Here is a 15,393-nt window from a genome sequence, read left to right on the forward strand (position 1 = left end):
GAAGACCAGATCAGCAAGAAGACCCCTCCTTCTTCCAGTCCTTGTCATCAGCTGGAAAATTCATTAATACAAAAAAAAGAACACCACACCCAGAGTCCCAGCAGCCTCAGGAGAGAGTCTGTTCTCCTCAGCTCCAGGGCTCTGAATGGTAGTCAGGACATCTTCGGCTCCATAGTGCTCCAAAGGTTCTTCATCAACGCTTGCAAAGCTGCTGTAGATTTTTCTAGGGTCTCCCATTTTTGGTGTGAGTGTGCGCGCGCGTGTGTGTGTGTGTGTGTGTGTGTGTGTGTGTGTGTGTGTGTGTGTGTGTGCGCGCTAGAGAGACGTCTTGTTCTCACTCCTGTCAGGATGTCTGCAGTACAAGAGATGCTGCGGCCGCTGCTGCTGCTGCTGCTTCTGGCACTTCTGGCACTTCAAGGTGAGTGGAAAGTATTTGAGTTTCCACGGCGTGTCAACATGTTGGCATGCATGAGCCCCCCAATCCATCCAATCAGTTCATTGACTTTGCTGAGTTGTTGACTGTTGTTGATGGGTTTCCTGTTAGTCGGATGTTGTCCTCATTTACTCTGTCTGTTCTAGGCAAATGTTTTTTTCCCCCAACTTGTGTTTATGGATGTATGTGTTCGTGTGTGTGTGTGTGTGTGTGTGTGTGTGTGTGTGTGTGTGTGTGTGTGTGTGTGTGTGTGTGTGTGTGTGTGTGTGTGTGTGTGTTCAGATGCAGATATGTGAGTGAGTGTGTGTTTGTTGCTCCGTCTTTTTGCTGGATTGCCTACTAAAAGCCCAGCTGTTCAGTTTTTTTTTATACTTTCAGAGTAATGAGATGAGGCCATGCTGCAGCGTTAAAATGGAGGGTAGACACACACACACACACACACACACACACACACACACACACACACACACACACACACACACAGAAACTGTTGTGTAGGTCTGGAACAATGCAGATTATTAATTTCTCCCTGTGTGTTACATTGGGACATAGTGTTCCTTTGGCGTGTGAATATATGTGTGTACGCAATTAAGGGCTACAACCAATGATTATTTTCATTATAGATTCATTAATCTGTTTGATGATTGATTTAAAAATAAATGGTGAAAAAGTGCCCATTGCGACCTAAAAGCAGCGGTGATATCATCAAATGTCAGTTCATCGATAATCGGTAAGCAGTGAAAGTTTTAGGAAAGGGAAAGTTCCTTTAAGTTTGTGCCAAGCGTTTAGAACCTCTCTACTCCTCCAGCAGCTAACTGTTTCATTTGAGATATCCCAACTGAATTCCCTGCCTTCACAAGAAGCAGTTTATCATTTTACAGCATGAAAACAACATCTCGCACTGAGATGGCAAAAGCCTGAGCTGCTTAAAGGTTTAGTAAGCGGAATGGTCAGTTTAGCTAACTTCCTGTCAGTGACTGCAGTTAGCAGTCCCCTCCCTCGTCCCCACGTCACCACATTAATGCACTGTGGTCTTCAATCAGCGAGTTATTTAGCATCATCTCAGATCCGTAAGTGTGATAAAACATGATAAAAAACATCAAAACAGGGGCGCCCTTAGCTCAGTTGGTAGGGATTTAGATTTCAGCACAATAAGGGAACCAATTAGATCTACTGATCACCAATTAGATCACCACAGCCAGATGCTCTTTGTCTCGCACTCAGTCACTGACAGACACACCACCAACCACACATACAATAACAAGTAACTCAGTTTAGAGGTGGAGTCAGCGATTCTGGAGAATGCTTGTTGTCAAAATCACTTTTTGTCAAATCAGTGAATATCTCCTCACTATCCGTCCATACTGTGTGAGCGCTGAAAAAAAATCCAGTGTCAATACACAGCCTAGCCTCTGTAAACTGTCATGTTGCTAGCTACAGTGGGGCGCTTTGTTTACATACCCATTGTTTACATACCAGAGATATTCACTGATTTTGACAAAAAGTGATTTGGACAACAAGCATTCTCAAGAATCGCTAACTCCACCTTTAATAGACTTCGCAAAATGTAATAATAGAGATAGTAATGTTGTCATTCCTTCACATGAAATTTAGCGATACCATCAAGAGTATAAGGCTGAAATAAACGGGCAAAGCTACAGCAAGTTAAGCCAGTAAGCAGAAAGTGAAGCTTGGCCAAAACGTAGAAGGTTATACAACGGTAGACGGAAATAGACACTTTGCTGGAAGTGCCGGCGGGTTGGGTTTAGTTAAGGACGTGAGTGAGTGAGCACATCTGGAGCGGTATGCAGTGAGGATGAGGATATAAGAACAGACAGGAAATTGGATGGAATCTCTTAATAACAGAGAAAAGGAACAGATTGAGGCGGTTCAAAATAGCAGAAGGTGCTCTTTTTATTTTGAAATGTCCAATTGCTAATGCCTGTGCATCATTTGTGTGCTATTGTGCTATAAATAAAAACACAAGATGGAATTCAAGAAGTTTATAAAAGGCAGGAGATTGTACAAGGAGATCAAACAGATACATATATTACAACAGTTGAATATTAACTGGGATGATTCGACGATAACATTTTGAATTTGGAACCCTCGCTCTAAAACACCAGGCTCCATCTGAATTAGGTTTGGTGACGGCCGCAGAGGGCGAATAAAAGCAGACACGGCAGAAATAGGAAAAATGAATGGACCCCCTTTGATTAAATGAAAGACTTGGATATCACATGTAGTTCATCCCTATGTAGTGAACTTTGAATGTTTTTGTGAGGTTACAAAGTGTCTAAGTGGAAAAATTCTTCAGCTTCTTTTTTTCCAATGTAATGCCACAAGTATTCCTCAGAGAATCCTCAGAGAAGAAAATAAATTAAGACTTTCTATAATATGATTATATGAGTAAACTGGTTTTTATACTTGACAGAGTTTATTGCTGTTGAATCACTCCTAGTAGGTTCATCCAGGATAGACCATGTGATAAAAATAAATCTGAAATGTTCCCAAACAGTGGGAATGACGATGCAGAAATTGTGAAGGAACGTTTTTAAATTTTCTTATGAATTTCGAGAACAGAAAATCCGCCATGAGCAACACTCTACAGTAAATTGACAGGGTGAGGCTCATAATAACCCTAATGGATCTGATGGCAACTTTAACTAATGCATCCAGCAGCATGGAGCCATTTAGTCTGCAAATGGTTCTGGAACATGGACTTATGGTTAAAGGTGATCACCGTCAACAGGATGTCTGAACAACCACACCATCTTCTCAGTCCCCCCTCCCCCCATCCATTTGGATTCATGTGTAGTAGTGAATCACTTCACTTCGACCATCTGCACAAATGGGAAATTACATTACAGAGAGGCTCAGATAACATAAGCTAATTACAGCTACTCAAGTGATGCACTGCAGCAAGTTTTTTTTTAACTCTGTAGTAACAAAAAAAAACAGGAATGTGATGTAAGAACTACAGCAGACACACATGGGCTCCATGCGCAGGGGCCGTCAGATTGTGAAACGTCAAGGTTGCATGAATCTGACACAATTTCTATGGTAACGATATTGACTTTTGCATCACTGACCTTTCTTTCTTTAGATTTTCTACCCATACATTGTAGAAAAAGAAACGTTCGGGAGCTAAAGAAGCGTATGAAATGGGGCAACGTTGGATTGGATGTGTTTTCCACTAGTGTTTGAGAAATCCTCTTATCTTTTTTATTTGGGAAATCTGTTTGTCTTTTCTGGATGATGTTGGATGTCTTGTTTTCGTGTTTGGAGTCCGCAAAATATATTCTTCTTTTTTAATCAATTGAGCAGCTCGTTTTTAGGAAGAAAATCCTCGTGCCTGTCCAATAGTGACAGACCAGTTTGCCATCGCTTTACCATCTTTGTGGACTAAAAGGATGAGCAATGATTCATTGGGTCCACTTTGTTCCAGTGGAAAGTCTCTTGTTTGCTTGGTGTCAAGGGAAACGTCAAAGATGCTATGCATTTCTCCCCAGGTTACATACTGTATGTCTACAGTACGTGTGGGTGTTTATGTCCATGGTAAAACAGCCATGGAAACGGATGTTGTCCTGCTTTGTCTGTTTTTTTTAGCTGTTGCTTGTCCAATTTTCTTATACTTATCACTCTTATATGGTTAAACTATTTCCTTCAGCTCCCAGCGGCATGCTAAAATACCTGACCTCATTTGGTGGATGGTCTTTTGTGCAGCTAAAGCTATATAAATATTTTTCATTTTGTATGCCCTTCAGAGGTACACAGCAACTAATACACTCAACAAAAATATAAACGCAACACTTTTGTTTTTGCTCCCATTTTTCATGAGATGGACTTAAAGATCTAAAATTCATTCCAGATACACAATTGTACCATTTCTCTCAAACAATGTTCACAAATCTGTCTAAATGTGTGATAGTGAGCACTTCTGCTTTGCTGAGATAATCCATCCCACCTCACAGGTGTGCCACATCAAGATGCTGATCTGACATCATGATTAGTGCACAGGTGTGCCTTAGACTGTCCACAATAAAAGGCCACTCTGAAATGTGCATTTTTTTGCTTTATTGGGGGTCTGGGGACCAGTATCTGGTGTGACCACCATTTGCCTCATGCAGTGCAACACATCTTCTTCGCATAGAGTTTATCAGATTGTCAATTGTGGCCTGTGGAATGTTGGTCCACTCCTCTTCAATGGCTGTGCGAAGTTGCTGGAGACGGCTTATGGTGGAGAAATGAACATTCAATGCACGAGCAACAGATCTGGTTGACATTCCTGCTGTCAGCATGCCAATTGCACGCTCCCTCAATGCTTGTGGCATCTGTGGCATTTTGCTGTGAGACAAAACTGCACATTTCAGGGTGGCCTTTTATTGTGGACAGTCTAAGGCACACCTGTGCACTAATCATGATGTCAGATCAGCATCTTGATGTGGCACACCAGTGAGGTGGGATGGATTATCTCAGCAAAGCAGAAGTGCTCACTATCACACATTAGATTTGTGAACAATGTTTGGGAGAAATGGTACAATTGTGTATCTGGAATGAATTTTAGATCTTTAAATCCATCTCATGAAAAATGGGAGCAAAAACAAAAGTGTTGCGTTTATATTTTTGTTGAGTGTATGTGGGATTAACCAACCCCCTGTCAGGGAAAATAACAAACTCTTAATCTGCAATTTCTGGAATATCTGTTGCATAATCCTGAACATCAGTCCACAGATTACGCAATGGATTTAGGATTTTTTTTATGCTCTGTGTGTATGTGTCCGTGAGAAACGTTGCTGAGGCATTTTGGTGGCTCTGTTTAGTCTGCACTTTGGATGTGCTGTTCCTTTTGCGTCAGCTTTCTCTCTCTCTCTCTCCTTCTCTGTCTCTCTCTCTCTTGCTGTGTCTTCCGGCTGTCTTCTTTACTTTGCTGTTTCAGCTTCACACAGTCAGCAGCATCCCTGCACACCTTGCACATTCTTGCCTCCTGCTGCGTCACCGACCCCCCTCTGGATTAGAGCCTCACGCTGTTTGTTTGTGTTTGTGTGTGTGTGTATGTGTGTGTGTGTGTGTGTGTGTGTGTGTGTGTGTGTGTTGCTGAAATGTGTCGGTCTCTGTCTGTGTTTCAGGTGCCTTTTCTCTGGGCAGTCAATACTGCAGCCGTCTCAAACCCTCCTGTGTGTTTCTGCATGCATGTGTCTTATTACTCTTGTGTGTGCAACCGTTGTCTCTTTTTCTTTCTCATTCTGACTCTCTGTCTTCTCATAGTAGAAGCTGATACAATTGCATTTTTTTACAGACCTGAGTCAAAATAACTATTACAGTATTTGTTCAACCAATCATTCGGCAGTGTCTACTTGTAAACATATAACCCTCTTGTGAGCTTTCACAGGGGCATATAGTGATGACTGACTTTCATTGACCTCTATTGGTGAGCGAGGATTAGCTGCGGCGCTCACAGCTGGAAGGCCTACAGCTCACAGCAGTTTGTAATTAACAAAAGCAATCAGGTCACATTTGAAACCATCAAGATAACTAACCAGGTGTAGAGATTTAAATATAAATGTGTAAAAATAACCCAACAATTTTTGCATTTTATATTCACTGCATGAATAATTCTACTTCTATCCAAGCAGATATTTGCAAATGCTGGTTGCCTCAGGTCTGTTGGTCCTAATATAGAGGTCAGCAGACCCCAAATCCCAGCACCCGACCAAACTTGTTTATGTCAGTATAAATGCTACTTTAAAGGAATATTCTTATGCATAACAACTATGGTCATAATGTCATAGTTTTGGCCATTTTCCACCTAGTAACTAAGCAACCAAAGTAAAACCATAACACTATAGAGAACTTACAAAAAACTAGTTTGCGGAAAAGGTGGAAGAAGAATGCAAACATGGCTGTACCAACTGAAAAAAGTAATAATAATAATTGATACAGTCTCGGTTTCATCATCATTATTATGAAAAATATATAATAAGAATGCTGGCATTTAATTAATAAATAAGAGTACATCAGACATAACAGAGTGTGAACCATATTGTGGTTAAACCAAAACTAAGCACACCACAAGTTTCAAATACAGTTCAGGCTAGAGTTTAGTCATCCTCGGGTCCCAACCCAGGTCCAGCTGGGCTCAGGTCTCTGATAGCAATGGGTCTTTTTTTGTTTGGGTTTCTATTTTTGGACCTGTCAAGTCTTAATTTATGTTCTTAACTTTCTCTTCTTCTCTTGCCCCTTGTTCTGCCCCTCTTCTCCCTCTGCAGTGCATCAGCTAACATTAGATCTCTTCCCTCCTGCTTCCCCATGCTTTTGCAGAAATGGCTCTTCCTATTGAAATGTGCACTAACCTTATCCTTCCTTTCCCTTCTGCCACTCCTCCCCTATGTGTATCTTTGTAGTGTGGAGTCCTGTTTATAGATCTGTGTATATTCAGTATGGGCAATGGACGACATGCAGCCTCTGTGCATCTCAACTTTGAATGGTTTCAGTTGGTCTGATCAGCGTTGTTTTTCCTGTCCTCTCCCCTTCCCATCCCCACACAACTTGTGATTCGAAACAAAAAGCATCCCCAGAGGTCAGAGTTGAGAATAGCACACGGTCATTGGTTGAGAGCCATGCTGAGGCCTCAGTGGAAACGGCAAGGTGCAGTGTGAGAGAGAAACATTTGGAGTTCCAGGTGTGTAGCTCTCGGCCGATGAGAAGTGTGTGTCATGGTGATGATGGCATATATAGACTCACGCTTCTATATATGGATTTAGCTCACTTGCCAGTCGACAGAATGCAATAAACTGCGTAGTATCTCTCACTGCAACCTCTTTATTTCCCCTCAGTTCCACGGAATGTAAATTACTACAAAACAATAACAAATTGACAACATTATCTACAAACTGAAATGAGTGGAAATAAAAATAAAAATACTGTCTATGCCAGAAACAAAAGAAAAAACACACGCATGCGATAAGCATTGGAAGCAAGCACGCACAACAAAAATTCAAAAGTTACAGTAGCAAACAGCTGTTTTGTACAGTTTGCCTGCCAGTACCCAAATACTGGACAACAAGCTTTCCCCTCGGGTCTCGGGTAAATGAAAAAGAGGATAGCCAGCCACGGCTCTTACCTCTGAACTGTGTCACCTGCAGATAGACTAAACAAGTGATTCAGGAGGGTTTCTAACTGTGTGTCCTTCATCCTTGTCCCATAGTGTCTCTGTGCCATGGAGCCTGTGTGGAGGTGGACTCAGAAACTGAGGCAGAGGCAAACAAAGGCTTCAAACTGGGCTGCATCTCCTGTAAGATGAGGGGTGAGGTGAAAGCCTCGGCCTCCGTCAACTGGTCCTTCAAGGCTTCAGATGAGACAGACTTCTTTCCTGTGAGTAGTGACAAGATACATGACGACTAATTTGAAAGCTATAAAAAAATTGTATTTTGTCATCGTTGGAAAAACACTTTTGCCTTCTTGTGGCCTAAGAATTAGATAAGATTTATGCCATTCTAAAATTTGTATGGTAGCCAAAATATGGCTCTACAGCCAGTAGCACGTTAGCGTAATATACTACAAAGACTGGAAACAGGGGTGGAAATGCTAACTTGGTTCCATGCACAGGTAACAAAATCCACCTACACATATCATTCTTGCAAAATAAATAGCTGCAAAAAACCCAGTAATGCTTATTTAAACACCAATTTAACCATTGGTGATGGTGTCAATTCATGGTATCTAAAATTGATTTGGCCATTCTTAATCGTATATATAACATCACAGTTTCACCATTGAATTAACTTCAGTCCATCACCGAAAATGCCGCAGTTTTTTTCTCCCTGATGTGATTAGTTATCATGAGTCCAGATAAAGCAATAGATCCAATCAGCACTTAGGGCCCAACACGGTCGTCACAACGGGCTCATTTGTCTCCTTTTTCCTGGAAACGGCTGCAATGCATTTATCATGAGAGAGAGAGCAGAGTGTTGCATTTTTCATGACGGGCTTTCTCCCCACCCCCTTTGTTGTCGACTTGAAGGCAGCTCTTTTACTTATGTAAGGAGTCCTCACCGGGCAAAGCAAAGTGGCCATTATGTAGAGCAGGTGGATCCCATTAGCTCGTTAAGAATCCTCTTAATTGACCAGGAAATGCAATGGTCAAGCCATAACAGCAGCTCGGTCAATATGGAAAAAAAAAAAACTGATGCAGCGACCAGCAGTCTGTTTCCTCCAGGATGAAAACCCGCAGCTTTCTAGGGTAGTTCTATATCTTTACATACACAGCTGTTTGAATAAATCATTCTTACATTTGTTATAAAAGTAGTAAATATTTTTGATTCATACTAGATCGAAATTAAATCTTTATTATCAACCCATGGGCTTAAGGCTGAGAGCCACAGATAGGATAAATATATAATATACATAATTGTTGGCTTTTTTCATTAGGTTTGTTTGAAAATAACCAATTCATAGAATATTGCCGGCCTTATCCCTCATAGAAATATACACAATTCAAGGATCTAAAAGCCAATTTTCCAAAGCAAAGCTTACAGCAGATGATTTATAACAGAAGGAAACACGGTTATGGTCTTTGAACACGTGTATTCCTGAATCACTTGTCACTCTGCTGAATGTCCACAGTTTTTACAAGTGCTAAAACTCTCTTCCAGTTATACAGCTATGAAGACACAAAGGAGGATGTCCTTGACTCGCGTTTCATCGGCCGTCTGCACTGGAACGGCAGCAAGAAAACCGGCGACCTACAGGACGGCTCCATCTACATCCTCAACGTGACCTTCAATGACACGGGAACCTACAAATGCATATTCAACCGCATCCTGAAGTACTCCGACTACGAGTTTCAGACCAACACCACCAAGTTTATCCACGTCAAAGTGGTGCCACAGCGTAAGGACAGAGGGAGGGGATGGGGATGTACTGTATGTTTAGAGTGGGTAACAGGTGTAGTATATTTCTGAGGGGTACATCATAAAAGGTGTTAGTTTGAGAAATAGAATGAATCTGCTGAGACACGATGAGTTGAGGTGGATAAAGTATTTTATTAGGATAAAATAACCCAGCGCCTGTGTCAGACCAGGCTGGCCATGCCCGGTTAGCCAATTCCATTATTCCAACCTCCCTTCAGTCTGTGTGTGCCTCTTTTTAAAGCGCTTTCTCTTTAGACCTACCTACTTATTCTTATTGGTAAACTAGGATAGATTGAGCTTTCGTCTATCCACTCACAGATTGACACGATGAGCGCCCAAGTCCAATTCTAATTGGCTGGAAACAGCTATTAACTCACCCTACCAACTATGTTCATGTATGGTGTTATGCCTTTAGCTCTGGTCCCTCTGGGCCTACGCAGGACCATACATTAAGATGTTCCTGGAACATCATGACGTTTGTATAAACACAACTGTGTGTATTTCCAGACTTAGCCCATAAAAGATGCATTCCTGACTGCAGGAGGGCCTCCAACCTAAACACTCTCAAACTGCACACACACACCGAGGGAGCTTCTCCTGGCTTTTCCTTAGTTAATTCTGCATGTAATTAAGCAATCTCCTGATTATCAGTAATCTTAGAATGTGTCATTATGAAATACACTACACAGGGAAACTAATTGAGACAAAAACCACTATGGACTGACATTTGTAGGTTAGTTGTATTGCTTTGGAACAACATGATGTCACACTGATATATTTGAACGGTAGTTGGTAGACGAAAATGCAAAATGCACTGTGGGAAATATGAAGGGTTTTTTGGACACCACACTATGGAAACAATTTCTGGGTAGAAGCCCAAATTACAATTTTGAAGCTATAAATGAGTATAATATTTGACCTTCAAGTATTTAAAAAAAAAACTCAAGACGAGCGGAAATCTAAAAAGATCACACATGCAGATTGTCGTCTAACAAAATGTAAGTCTTGGGCAGTCAAGAGCATAAACCTTTCAACTGAGTAAATACACCAGCTACCTACTAAACCACTGGTCAGTAATGAGACAGTATAGTTCAGGAGAGAGGGCCTGTGTAGCCCCCATCCTTTTCATGATACAGAAGAATGATAAATCCAGCCTTCTGTCCATTAGCAGATACAGATATGATGACATGTCTTCCCCCGCTGTCTCTCTATAGGCACCAGGGGACTGGCATCCATCTTGTCTGAGGTGATGATGTACGTGTCCATCATCGGGCTGCAGCTCTGGCTGGTGGTGGAGATGATTTACTGCTACAGGAAGATCTCAGCGGCAGGAGAGGAAGCTCTGCGAGAGAGCGCGTGAGTTACACACACGCACACACACACACACACAGCCTCTCTACAGGGCCAGTCCTTCTATCCCAGACCCTGCTGACACTTTTCTTTTCGCCTCATATCTTGTTCTGATTCAACGATCCTGACTGCCTGCTTCATCCTTTTCTCCTATCTACCTGTCTTTCCTTCAGGGCGGAGTATTTAGCTATAGCTTCGGAAAATAAAGACAATTGTGCAGGTGTACAAGTGGCAGAATAATAGCACCGGTAGGTCTGGATTCTCACTAAACTTTAAAAAAAATATTTAATTTAGACTTTAGATTGATCTCCTTTTCTGTACCCGTCTCTAACGTTATTCATTATTATGACTATTTTATGTATATATTTATTTTATTTTTTACTTTAAGGTCATGGAGAAACTCACAATGGCTCCCTTGAGGATCTCACATCCAGTCCAACACCTTCACCTCCCGCCATCTGCCCTGAATGACGGACAAATGGAACCACAGAGAGGGCAGAGGTCGGGTTTTTAATGGGACTTCCTTGAAAAGGATGGAAAAGACTGAACTGTATTCCTTTCAGAGGGACAGCATAGGGACGTATCGAGTCTTAGTCCAACGGGACTGACTGGGGGAAGAGAGTAGAAGTGTATATACATTGTAGCTTTATAAGTCCACACAGGTGATCTCTGAGAACATATAGAGTATATTATAGGCTTTGATTTTACATCCATTATCTGCATGCTTACAAGCTTTTTTTGTGCATTTTTATGCTTTATTGACAGTGTAGAGACAGAGTTGAAATTGGGGCAGAGAGGGGAGTGACATGCAGAGAACGACCGCGGGCTGGAATCGAACCCGGGTCCGATGCTGGCCGAGGCCCATGGGGGGGACGCCCTACCAACTGAGGTAAGGGCGCCCCCCTTACAAGCTTTTTAAAAGACCGGCATATCTCTTCTGTCAGTTATGTTTTGAATCACTCTTTTCATATGTCATTATACACCTTGTGTTGGGGTCAGGGTTCGACCGATATCAGTTTTATATAAAAATGATTTTTAACTCTGTCAGTGTTTCCTCTGTAGGTTTATGAAGCTGTGGGGCAGAAAAAACTAACGGAAAAACCTTTAAAAGAGTTTTGTTCAAGGATGAATCAAAACATTTTAATAACAGAAAAAAAATGAAAAATTTGGAATGGATTTATTTTATTCTTAAATACCAGTAATATTAAATTTGACTGATCATGTTCTTGCTGTTGTGATTTAATGCCCCTTAAAAGTACAGAGGAAACACTGCTACAACAGCTCATATTTTGTCCTGATATTCAAAAGGTATCATTTTCACTGTTTGCCATTTTTAAGCCAAAACATTAACACATATTTGCTATTTTCATGCAGAATTTGATTTAAACCCACCCGAAAACTGGCCAATATCTACACCTGAAGGACACTGACATATTCATGAGCCTGCGAACCAATATCAGTGGTGCAACCTTGACTGACAACACATATCCAAACCCTTTAATTTTCTCCTTAAGACTTGTTTTGTTGATCAAACAAAGAGTTAGACTCCATATTTGTATCAAGTAAATGCAATGTGAGAGGAACTGTTACTTTCGAAAAGTTGTGAAAAGCATTGAGTTAAAATCAGAAAGTTAAAATGCAGCTTAATGCTTAGTTTGTACTGGACAGCACTGGAGTATTGACTTATACGCTCTCAAATAAAGGAATATGCAGTCATTAAGTTCTGTAAATTCGAAAAGCTAGACTTCATGGAAAAACAGTGCCATGTTTGCAAAACAAAACACAATTTGTAGGGGCCAAAGTGTGATTTCCGGTTTCATGTGAGATGATGCCCATGTTATTGCACCAGAACAGTTTGTATCACAATGAAAAAAAAACTTTACCAATTTATCAATAGTGACCTTAAAGAGTCACTTTTAGCAGAATTTGTCTACATTGGAAACTTCTCCATGTTCTTCTTTGTGTCTTTGTAGAAACGTAAGGGCTATAGGCAAACTGCTATCATGCTACTGCCGTGGGCAACTGCCTGTCCTGTGTGCCTCCCGGGATGAAGCCATTGGAAACCAAAAATGGAAAAGGAAAGAGCATTGTTACAAATATAGCAGCTTAATTTGCTTATCCTTCCCTAGCGCCAGTTATTGACTATCGGTGAAAAGTAGACGGCAGTCTTTTGTACCAAAGAGTTTGATACATTTTGAGATTCTGAGAAGGGGAAACACACAAACAGATAGAGAACCACACGCATGCTTACCCGGTATCCAATGAGACAACAGATTTTTATATACTATCTATGATTTGAATACATTTTAAAAGGCCAAAAAGATAAAGAGTGATCACTCCTTTGAGATCTGTTCAAGCGGCTCTGTGGGTATGCATCACTGTGTATCATCTAAACACCTTTTTTCCTGAACAGATGAATCAACCAGTTTGCTTGTCTGCTTTGTGTAAAAGTGTGTTCTTCCAGAAAACTATTGAAACTGCAGTTTTCACTTCATGTGTAGGTGTGGAGGGTGGGTATGGTAAAGTAAGGAGATGGAGCAACAAAAAAAAGTTGATACATTGAAAATTATTAAAATCTTGTGAGAGAATCAACCGTGTCTCATTTGGAATATTTTTGTGATATTACATAGATGGTGAATGTGTAGGTGGTATATTTCCAGCGAGGTGTGGGGACATTCAGTTTGAATGTGGTTAAAATGCGTATCAGAATTCTTCCGAGACAAAATGTGACCTTTTAAAGACTAACCTACCTACAGAACTGTGGGTATGTTTGCTCAGATGGGTGATTCATTAAGTATCAACTGATACAATTTAACTTGTGACTGACAAGCAATGGGTGAATACCACTAACTTCAACAGAAATAGAAACAATTGTAAAAATAGAGGAACAGCAGTCATAACATTGTAATGGAGCTTAGATAAGAGAAGTGCTTGAGGCTGGAAAGGATAATAACTGTTGATTTAACACCAAGGGGATAATGTATTTCACATACACTCAGCCTAACTATGAAAGCATTTAGTTACCGGCCTGGTTTGACTTTGCAAAGGTCAACAGAGGGGTTGAGGTTGTGAGGGAATAAAAGGAGCAGACACCAGCCGCCTGTTATCATGCTGGTGTTTTTTTAAACAAATGAGCTTTTAACTGCTGTCCTTGTGAAAAGCTTAACAATGTTGACACTGTGATATTATCTGAATGAACATGTTAGCGGTAGTGTTGTCATTTCCTGTCTCTTGACAAGCTACTTTGATTAACCTATTTGTCATTCATCAAGTCAAAATACAAAACATGTGTTGGTTCCAGCTTCTCAAGTGTAAGGATTTACTGCAGGTTTGAGCCCATGGTTTGAGCAAATAATCGTAATTTGCAGCCACATATAAACTATTTATTCAATTATTAACAATATCTCACTGGTGTGCACTGTTGAAAACGAGCAGTTCATAAGGGAATGCAGCATTAATATGAAATACAATTAAACGCCTCTAATAAAACCTTCATATCAACTGAGATTATGCAATGTTGTTTATCCTTCTCTACAATAAACGGATGGAGGCAAATGACTCCATGGTATGAAATCAGGCTTTTATATCACCCACCTGTATTTCCACAGCATATTATTCTAAACCTTATCATTTAGCACAGCAACTGAGCACCCTCTTCATTTATCAGCATGCTTTACAAATATAGAACCTTAAAGAAACAGTGCGTAACTTTTTTCATATAAAAATAATGATGGTTAAATTCAAGCCATCGCTTAAAGCTGGGGTATATGATTTCTGATTGGTCAAAGTTAACATGAGCTGTACACTTTGACCAATCAGAGCGAGGCTCCGATTCTCTGTTCTTATTGGCTGTTGGGACTGTCCATTCACTTTGGCACGACTTTGTTGGTGTAGAGCGTGTCAGGGAGGAACCAAAGAGCACAAGTGGAGCGGTTGAGGTATTTGGATTCAAATCTCTATCCCAACTGCCATTTTCTCCCCAAATCCTGCACCCCAGCTTTAACAAGTTTACACAAAGTTGATTAAGACGATCACCTCTCTCTGTATTTCTCAGTATGGCAGCATTTACAAACTGGTTTTGCCCCCTACACTGGTGAAGGATCTCAAGAAGCGCTGACTAAATCTTTTAGTTTTTGTTTCTTTTGCGAAAAAAGGTATCAAATCACAGAAGGCTTACCTCATGTGGATGAGGCCACAGTGGTGTTGCAATAACTCAGAATTCCTCATGGGGGCAACAGAAGTTACACACTATATCTTTAAACAAATCTGATGAAGGATGGCTGAGAAATGTGAACTCAGAACGCAACATTTCATGTTCCTGAGTGCACTTTTATTTTATGACTGGATTATCTTCAACAGTTTTGGTTTGATAAGAGATATGCTCTTGGAATTGAAAAGTTATCTTATCCACAGAGGGAACTCAGTGATGTTAAGCAACATTTCATTCAATCAAGAAAAGGCTTTTAACTTCATCTTACCCACGAAAGGTTCACTTTAGAATAGAGTTGAAATGGTTGGTGGAAAATGAATTTCTCACCTGTGAACTTCCTTTGATTGCCACGTATACTAGTTAACTGAATAGTTTTATGTTTTGGACTGTGATCCAGATAAAACAAGAAATCACCATGAAGACATCACTTTGGAAACTGTGATGGGCATTTCCTGGATTAAAAGAGGAATCTAGAAATGAATTGGCAG

The 15,393-nt window shown here is 40.7% G+C and overlaps 1 protein-coding gene across 1 annotated transcript; it reads left to right on the forward strand.

The window, feature by feature from the left end:
- Nucleotides 1–348: 348 nt before the first annotated feature.
- Nucleotides 349–11,192, forward strand: scn1ba (sodium channel, voltage-gated, type I, beta a; the record flags this gene model as incomplete). Its single annotated transcript, XM_080039634.1, has 6 exons — nt 349–418; nt 7,641–7,807; nt 9,088–9,325; nt 10,560–10,701; nt 10,869–10,943; nt 11,084–11,192. 5 exons carry the CDS (start codon nt 349–351, stop codon nt 10,933–10,935), a joined length of 684 nt encoding a protein of 227 aa, XP_079895760.1. The 3' UTR covers nt 10,936–10,943; nt 11,084–11,192.
- Between the last annotated feature and the right edge of the window lie 4,201 nt (nt 11,193–15,393).

This window comes from Ammodytes marinus (genome assembly GCF_949987685.1).
Source record: "Ammodytes marinus genome assembly, chromosome: 13".
NCBI classification, from domain to species: Eukaryota; Metazoa; Chordata; class Actinopteri; order Uranoscopiformes; family Ammodytidae; genus Ammodytes; species Ammodytes marinus.